General features: G+C 40.6%; 1 protein-coding gene and 1 long non-coding RNA gene across 2 annotated transcripts; one reads left to right on the forward strand and one right to left on the reverse strand.

Moving 5' to 3' along the window:
* Positions 1–94: 94 nt before the first annotated feature.
* LOC118339733 lies at positions 95–9,235 on the reverse strand. The gene is made up of 5 exons (XR_004797327.1): positions 9,195–9,235; positions 8,458–8,534; positions 5,878–5,906; positions 2,394–2,507; positions 95–272 (listed from the first exon to the last, which is right to left on the reverse strand). It is a non-coding gene; the product is annotated as an uncharacterized LOC118339733 (long non-coding RNA).
* Positions 7,369–8,365, forward strand: LOC118339732 (trace amine-associated receptor 13c-like). Its single transcript, XM_035677446.1, has one exon. The coding sequence runs from the start codon at positions 7,379–7,381 to the stop codon at positions 8,363–8,365; it is 987 nt and encodes a 328-aa protein (XP_035533339.1). The 5' UTR covers positions 7,369–7,378.
* Positions 9,236–9,783: the final 548 nt, after the last annotated feature.

Raw genomic sequence — 9,783 nt, forward strand, 5'->3', positions numbered from 1 at the left:
AAGTCTAAGTCTAAGTCTAAGTGACTTGTAATCTTCAGTTGTAGCTCATTGAGAGAAGGTGCTGCTACCTGATGATCATAGCTGTGTACCTGTTAGCTAGCTTGTTTGTGTTTGGCTGAGTCACAACAAACTCCAGTTCTTCATCTTGTTTTCCTCTCCTCTTGATGAAGCAGAAAAGAGTGAAGTCTACCTCACTTCCTGTGTTTTCCTCATCGCTGATTGGCTCTTTGTCGCTCCTCATTTAGAGGCCGCTCACTCTTTAACCTGTAGTTCTGGTAAGAGGAGTTAATCGTTATTATGTATTCATTTTAGTTGAACTGAGAACTTTATTTATCCTTGTTTAAGATTAACATGAGACATTACATTTTAATTTGTTTGTTTTCTTTCAGAGTCAACAGTCCATGTGTTTTTACACTCTTTAATAACCCTTGTTTTGAAGTCAACAAGATGCACATGATAAATTATTCGAGTTAAGAACAGTAGATCCTCTCTGACCCTGGAGTCAGATGGGATCATTATCCAGCGGTACTCTTCCACGGTTCCCACAGACCGTGTCCTCTACAAAATAAATCATCAGAGTTTGAGTTGTGTAATTTCAAGTTGAACCATGGTGCACACATTCAAAACAACCCTGGTGTATGAAATAAAACAAAGTCTACAGTCATTGGAATAATAATCTGAATTTGTGGTACCGTGGTGGAATAAATCAATTAGCCAATATTCAATAACAAAAGGAGCAGATTATTCCTTATTTAGGGAACTTTTCATACATTTCCCTGTCTGTATTTTTATCATTTTTATCTAGTGGGAGCAGATCTTATTGGAGAGAGAGATGGAGCATGTAAGTTTGTTTTGATCCCCTGTAGGTGTGTCCTAAAAAAAATTTATTCTGGATCTGATCAACTCATTTTCCTAATTTACATATCTAATACATTTTGTGACGAGCTAACGAAGCAGTTCAGTGCAAATAAAAAACTAAAACGTTACTTTCTAAACACCAAAGTAGTCAACTGCTAGTTATTCACTCACAGATAACAGTTCAGAAGAACATCTCTGCCACAAAGTAGTCTTTTTAACTCTTTGTATGATACAAAAAGGGCCTCAAAGTGCTTCAGCACAGAGATGTTCACTCAGTTGGTCTGTGTCACATTCCTATTCTTCCCAGATGTCCTCCATTGAAGCCACATATCTAGTCTAAACAAGTCAACAACAAATCATACCACGAGGAAAGTGGAGGATTGTATAATGTTCATTAAATGACAAAGATAGGAGACTTTTCCATAGTTCCCACAGAGCGTGTCCACTCCCTGCAACCATCAAACACAAATAAATGAGCCACACAGTCAGATGATGAAGAGGTTTTCTCACACAGCTTCAACACTTCCAAACTGTTTTCATAACTAAGATAATGTAAATAACAAAATATTGTTTTTCCTTTTATTGCAAATGTTACTTTTGAGAGCTCAGCTGTGTAGACTTTTTAAAACTTACATTAGCTGTGAAAATGAAACTATTAGTCACAATAAAGGGATAGAAATGGTCGGCTGGCTTCATTACCATACGAATACAATAATACAAACACAAACAATAGAAATGACATGACATCAGTGACCACTGAATGCACCATCAAACTGATAGAAACTAATACTGCTGGCTCATTAATAGACATTCAGCAAAATTAAGAAACCATATTGGACTCCAGACGAATAATTATAAAAATAGATTTTCCACTTAAGCTTTAGAAAAACAGAGTTTCTTAATCGTATTTCTTTTGTCATGTTGTTTTAATTTCTCATCCTGTAATTCTGGGAAATCTGGACTCGGGAAAGATTCCTCTAATACTTCTTCTGTGTATAAAATATATATTTCTTGCAGATAATATGGATAGAGTCCATTTTAATGCCATTTTTTAATATAATTAGTCACCTATAATATACAACATCTGTAACATTTATCATGCACACAAACACATGCACTTTTTCTTGTGGTACGATTTGTTGTTGTACACAGACACAACGAGTAATACCTCTGAGAGCAAATTACAGCTTCTCACCCAGCAGCAAAAACAATGTTAATGTCTCATTAGCGGAGGAGCTGGTTGTATAAAGTAACACTTCTAAACCACTGAGGCGCCGGGCCAATCTGAGGTGTTAGAAAAATAAACTGTAATGATGAAAACAGGTAAACAAGTCAAATAGCAACTTGTGTGTGATGTACTTGTGTCAAAAAGTTTGTATGGCGGTCTCCCTTAATGTCGTAGAAAACAAACTTTAGTTCACTTGACTAAAAGAGAATCTATGTTCACACGAGCAGTTCAGAAGATTTTTAGTTGAGGACTTCACACAAAATAACAAATCTCTTGGACATAGTTGTCTCTTTATGATGGAAACTACCTTTTCATCCCAGCAGTAGATGGCGGTCCGATGGTCCTCGGCCTTCAAAGACATGTAGAGCAGTAAGGGCATAATGAAGTAGAGGCTGAGGCCAGATTCTCCTGCAGCATCCTGCTGAAAGTTGGAATTTATTCAACACATTTTAAAATCACTAAAACAAGCCCTACTTTATAATTGACACACATGTATTAAGACATAAATGCAATAGTGTTTTGTTTTCGCAAAAACATCCGGTAAACACTTAACACTTCAGTCAGCAATAAGCCATTAATATTAGAAATAGGCTTTTCTGCTTTCTTGCCGAGAGTTAGATGAGGAGATTGATTTCACTGTCATATGAAGCTACAGCCAGAAGCTGGTTAGCTTTGCTGAGCATAAAGAATAGAAAAATGGAGAAAATAGACAAAATACAGAAATGATTACAGTGTACCTTTCAATAGTTAAGCAGTGGCTTCATATTTATTGTATAGATAGATAGATAGATAGATAGATAGATAGATAGACATAGAATAAGATAGATAGATAGATAGATAGGATAATAGATAAGGATAGAGTAGAATTAGATAGATAGATTTACGATAGATAGCAGTAGATAGAATAGATAGATTAGATAGATAACTTTTTTTATTTATCCTGAGGGAAATTCAAAGCATCCAGTAGCATACAAAATACAAAACAGTACATTAACAAATAAAAAACCTTGACCTAAAGAACAGAATCAAGAATAAGATAAAAGCATAAAAGGCGATGAACACACCCTCTTGGCCTGACTGGAAAGGGTGTTGGGTGCAGAGGGTGGTTGGGCTTTGTGTAGGTCCTTCTCTCTGCCCACTGTCACCCAGGACGGAGTCCAGCTCTGGTGGGGCCCACTACTGAGCCCAGCTTTCCTTCCTCCACCAGCTGTCCTAGTCCAACGTGACACATCTTTCTTCTCTTCTTGCTTCTGTCCTGCCCCCAGAAACCCATCTAGCACTTAAAAGAGCACGCTGGCGCCAGCCAGCAGACTGGTAAAACATCTTTGCAGCCCCAGTTTTTTGCAAACGATTTTTGGGGATAGGAAATCCCCAGCCGTTTCTTCCAGGACAGTGACCAGATGGCCCTCTGCCTTTTTTCTTTTTTTTTCTGGTGTTTAGAGGGTTCCATATTTTGGCTGGTTCCAGTCCAGCCTGTCTCCAGCTGCAGCCCCAGGATATTTATAGTCCTGACCCAACCTCCACATCGACCCCCCCCCCCCTCCATGGGACACCCGGGGTTGGAGATGTGGTGTTCTTCCTTCTGAATTCCCAATCCACCACCCTGGTCTTTGAGGTGTTTGGAGCTGCCAGTATGGTTGGACCTTCCATCCATCCTCCACCCGGAAACCTCGACCAGTCCTGTACTCTCCCCCCCCTTCCCCGATCCCATTTCCCCTGAAAATCAGGCCAACTATCGAGTTGGTGTGTCGTGAGTATTTCTGCAGTGGTGCAGAGCCCGTGAGTTTGTACTGGAACGTCAGGCTTTTGCTAGTCTCACCACCAAGAGTTGTTCTTCAGTCTGCTCTCCCCTAACTCCTTAGTCCATACAAGCACGTAAAGTTAAAATGTCGAACTTGGTGTTGCCAAGACTTTAGGTTTGGAACCGTCGAAGGACTGTAGTATAAGATAGCTTAACTGCTTGGCCTTTATGGAAGACTGACTAATACTTTAAAACTTATTTTAGACAATAACAACAGCCAGGAATAAAAATGCCCCCTGTTCAATTAGTTAATAACTTTATTTTAGGATTCAGGGCTGAAACATACTAACTCCAGCAAAGGAGATCTTGAACCCAAAAGTTAATTTTTTTTACAAGGATAGAAAAATAAATGTGAAAGATAACTCGTAGGCCAAATGGAGAAGGAATTGATAAAAGTTGAAGGATGATTGTGGAAGGTGGACGGAGGTGACATCATCTCTTGCGTTTTTTTTGTTTTTTTTTGCAAAATGGAGGGGTGATATCAGAAGTTACAATAAATTGAATTGCCTGGTAGAGTGTTTATCTCATTTCTCTGCCACCCACCTTCCATCCCTGCTTTCCCCTCCCTCCCTGATGGATGGCAGCTGGGGGCCCTGCCATCTCTGGCTTCCGCCTAATCATCAACTCCCCTGCAAGGCGGCTTGCTGGTCCCACTCTGAGACTGCAGTCCTGTACCTTACCTGCTGGCCGTTCGTTTCCTTCTCTGCTCACTGTGACCACTCAACTGCCTGCACATCTCCCACTTCCCCACTTCCGCAGCTCCACGACCGCCGATGCCAACGCCTGCTCCTTCTCGCTGGCTGTTGGTCCGACCCCGGTGTGGGTCTGCTGGTGGCCCATCAGAGGGCCTTGCGTACGTGGAGCGTGCTGGCTGCTGGGGAGCTATGTGTCGGTGCTTCTGATCCCTTATTCGTTTCTTACTGGGGTCTGCTTCCCTGCTGCCTTGCCACCATTGGTCATACCAGACCGCTTACCTGGCTATCTGTGACCCACTTGCTGTAACTCCTCGTCAAGATCAACCTGGACTGATGTTAAAAATCTTAAAATCTGGTTCTCTGTTGGGCCTGTTCTGCTTTTCACAACGGGGTGTGATTCTGATGGGACACTTAGGGCGTCCCGGACAGGATTCAGCTCCTGCCACTGGGGGAGGTGTGGTTGGTCATCAGCCACATCTCAGGCTACCACTAGACATGTTACTCTCATCTTGTGGGCCTGCACTTGCAATGGTTTCTCTATTGTTGAGGTGGTTTGTGGTTGCTGTATTCTCAGGTCGTGTTCATTCGGTTGCAGCGCTGGCTTACCGGCTGTCTCTGCCAGCTCCAACCGCAACAAATCAGAGCAGGAAGGCAGCACAGGACCTCTTCCGGCTTGTGATAGCTGCTGTTCTTAATGTGCTTTCTGCCTATTTAGCGTATCCCGCTTTGCAGGTGAGGACACCTCCACTAGCCGCATATTATGCCCGTGTTGTCTTGGATAATGCTGTTGAACTCCGGTCGCAACCCCTGATTTATGCTCATGTTCTACCCCTGGTTCAGGAAAAGCTATCCAACTCACTCACCCAGAATACTGCAGCCTCACTTCCCGAGGTTCAACAGTGCTGTAAGACAGGGCTGAAATCATAGAGACCCTCTACAGAGGCCTCAGGCACAGAGTTTCTCATTTTGTCACACACGTAATCACTAGTGAAGTACATGATACTGCACTTGGCTGTCTGTTGACCTTGAATGAAACAATCTATGTGCAGCATTTGTGCCTGGGAGCAAAATATTATCACACATGCAAATATAAAGATAAATATAAACATTGAAATGACAATGATCTAGTGAAGTGAATCTCTTTAGCTGTTCTTTCAGTGGAAAATGTCCTCTTTTCATTTCTTTACCACATTGTCATGAGCAAATGTATCTTTTAAGCCTTCTTTTGCCAGCCGTCTCTAAGTATAATATTCATATATTTATTCTGAATTATTCCTTTCCTTCCATAGACTTACCATTTGAGAGGTGTCTGTGTGAATCAGGCCTGTAAATCACAAGGAAAAGGAAAAATCTGAGTAAGAGAAGGAGAATAAAACAACACATGCCCCCCCCCTTTGGTCCAACTATTGCTGAGCGACCCTCAAACAAGGCATAGCTCCCAGTGGAGAATGATTTTAACAGAGCAGCTCTTTAGGTATACATCTGTATGAAATAATGTGTAATAATAAGTACACACTTTCTTGATAAATAAATATATCTCAGCAAACCAACAGTCACAAAGCATGCACATTCTGGCTGCAGCCACATGGGGGCGTTGCAATGGAGACTACAGGACACTGCAGAAGACGCTTGCTGCCTCTTTGTACAGCAGAAAGAGCTAGACCAACACAATACACTAAAAGTCACATTCAGACACCTTTTAAAGCATTTCACCAACCTGGTTTCTGCATTTCTTTTAACCAATTCATTGTGAGAACATTCTCACCGACGAGCCAACTTCTATTTCACTGTCTACTGTACCTACCCAAAGATAGCAAACAGTCTTAATACCCTGTCCCTACAAAAAGATGGATTCTTATTAACACAGTGCTACATGGTCAGTTGTAAAATTGATCTTGAGTTGAAGTAAACTAGAAGTTCAAACATGAAAACTGAGCTCAAACTGTTGTCTGTTGAACTAATTGAGATGTACACTGAGTAGGTCCTATGACAAATGTATTGAATATGTGAAGGAACCAACTAATGTCTATACACTGGACTTTTCTCTTAATTTATTCACTATTTGTATTACACTTATTTTTCCTACTTTATTGTGCTACTTTAATTTATATACTGCGCAGGCTGGGAGGAATACTGGGTGGTTAAAATGTGGGGTAATGTTTATGTGAGTGCAGTATGTTTGTACATGTGAGTGTATGTCTATATAAATACATAGCATAACTTTTTTAATAAAGTTTAAAAATAAATTCTGTTTAAAATAATAAAAACAACAGTTTTGAAGTAATTTCATTATAAATTGATATTTTTTTGCTCTGTAGTATCTCTGTATACTTTTTTATAAGATGATGTGTGCATGGTGTGGATTAAAAATAAATTACACAACCTAATAATGATGAAACAATAGCACGCACTTATCATTTTGGATTTTTAACCTGCATTTAGATGTATTCATTCATTTTAAATGACCACTTGAGCCTTCTGCTGCTTTTAATTAGTCGCTATACTGCATAAAATCCAGTGGCTCAACGTCAAAGAGGTTGAAGGTGTCTACTGAAGAGCATCTATTATTCATACCTTTGCAACGGGAAAAATAAGCCTACTTGTTAAAAACACAGGTTATATTAACTCAAATCTACATATAAACCCACTTAAAACCAAACATGAATGAATGAGGAATGATGAAAAGGGGGAGAAAAGTTGCATCAGTCATCAGGTGTTTGGAGAGGTGGGAGGGCAGGTTTGAGGAGGATAAATCGGCTGTCTGATGGGGAGCTACAGCTCTTCCCCTCCTCCCTGATGGATGGCACTGGGGGCCCTCCGCTCTGCTTCCCCAACATCAACTCCTCCTGCAGGCGGCTGCTGCGTCCCCACTCTGAGACTGCAGTCCTCTACACCCTGCTGTACTGCATCACTCTGCTCACTGTGACACTCAACCTGCTGGTCGTCATCTCCATCTCCCACTTCCGGCAGCTCCACACCCCGACCAACGCCCTGCTCCTCTCGCTGGCTGTGTCCGACCTGGTGGTGGGGCTGCTGGTGATGCCCATCGAGGGCCTGCGCTACGTGGAGACGTGCTGGCTGCTGGGGAGGCTGATGTGTGCTCTGACTCCTTATGTTTCTTACTGTCTGCTCTCTGCCTCTTTGGGCCACATGGTGCTCATATCCATAGACCGCTATCTGGCTATCTGTGACCCACTGCTGTATTCCTCTAAGATCACCCTGACTGATGTTAAAATCTTAATCTGTCTTTGTTGGGCCTGTTCTCTTCTCTACAACGGGTGTATTCTGATGGGACACTTAGGGCGTCCGGACAGGTTCAGCTCCTGCCACGGGGAGTGTGTGGTGGTCATCAGCCACATCTCAGGAATTGTTGACCTCTTTATCACCTTTGTGGGGCCTTGCACTGTCATGGTTGTTCTCTATTTGAGGGTGTTTGTGGTTGCTGTTTCTCAGGTGCGTGTCATTCGGTTGCAGACGGCTGCTACCGCTGTCTCTGCAGCTCCAACCGCTAAAAAATCAGAGAGGAAGGCAGCCAGGACTCTTGGGCTTGTGATAGCTGTGTTTTTAATGTGCTTCTGCCCGTATTACTATCCCGCTTTTGCAGGTGAGGACACCTCCACTAGCTTGTCATATTATGCCCTGTTGTCTTGGATAATGCTGTTGAACTCCTGTGTGAACCCTCTGATTTATGCTCTGTTCTACCCCTGGTTCAGGAAAGCTATCCAACTCATCTTCACCCTCAGAATACTGCAGCCTCACTCCCGGGAGGTCAAAGTGCTGTAAGACAGGGCTGAAATTATCTGTGTCGGGTCCCTTTTCAGTTTTAATGAAACATGGTGCCTTGTATCACCTGTATGTTTGTTTGTGTGACTCACTGTGTATTCAGTCTGAGCAGCCTGGGACAGCCTCGACAGCAGCCTCAGCTGCAGGCTTTCTCATTTTGTCCCACACTCTGCAACAAAACATTATTACACATAAGATGAATAAAAAATACATATTTTATGTAATTTAAAGAAGAACATTTTCATCATTTAGGATTTTGGAAACATCTCCAGTTCATAACATTTCATCAACATAAAAATATGTTGCTATTTTGTCATATAAGCCAAGAAAAGGTGACAACATAATGTGATGAGGCTTTATACTCCAATATATATATAAGCTTGTATAATTGCATTATAACTCTTTGGATATAACACAGAAGACTGTTGGTTTATCTGCTTCCTCATTACATTAGTTGCTTTTATCTCCACTGAGAGATTTAAAGTCAGTATGGTTTATTGTCTTATTTTAAAATTCACTATCTCTGCGGTCTAACATAGCTTTTATGACCCACCTCTCTGTAAAGCTGTGCTAAACACATCAGTGTGTTGTTTTATGATTTATAACATTAACGATGTGGTCAAATGAAAAGATAAAAACCTGCAATTTCCATTTCCATCTGTCGTGCTGCAAATTTGTTTACCTAATTAACTGCTATGCAAAAACTGACATTGCAGTAACAAAACAGTCAAATCAAATAAGAATACACTAAAAATACTCATTAATACTCACTATCACACTTTACTTTCGTATATTATTCAGAATTTTGTCTATTCATCCATAGACTTACCTGTAAGACAGACTTTCTCCCTTGTCTATATGAAGCAAGCCTGGAAATCATAATGGTTGGGGAAATGGTTATTAAATTGAATTTAAAAATATGAATAGACAGAACAGTATAAAACACACTCCCTCCTCACTAAGTCTTAAATATTATTGTTTTAAGCTAAGCACTTCACCTCTAGTGGAAAACAGTATACAACTATATTTTTAAGGGCAATTTTAAAAAGAAAATGTAGCTAGGTAAGGTGACTAAGTGTTGGTATAGTAAACAGTCTCACTATCCACGTTTTAATCTTATTAACAATTCATTAAAACAAACAAATGCATTAAGACATATACAATTGGCTTGTTTATGAAGACATCAATGTTTTGAAATGCTTAGTTTATTCAAGTGCTACATTTATTTAATGCAGCCCCTTAAAGAATATATGGTAGTTTTGAGGAGTATATAATAAAAAAACAATCTTTACCATAAGAATTACAGTTTTTTCCAATTGCTAACACACTAAAATGGCACTGCATGAGCTAATTGGCCAATATATGTGCCACCTGGCCTATATATAATAATCTAATCTATATATTTTTTCTGCAATTTT

The sequence above is a fragment of the Morone saxatilis genome, unplaced genomic scaffold (genome assembly GCF_004916995.1).
Source record: "Morone saxatilis isolate NCDOM2014 unplaced genomic scaffold, NCSU_SB_2.0 Contig6, whole genome shotgun sequence".
NCBI classification, from domain to species: domain Eukaryota; kingdom Metazoa; phylum Chordata; class Actinopteri; family Moronidae; genus Morone; species Morone saxatilis.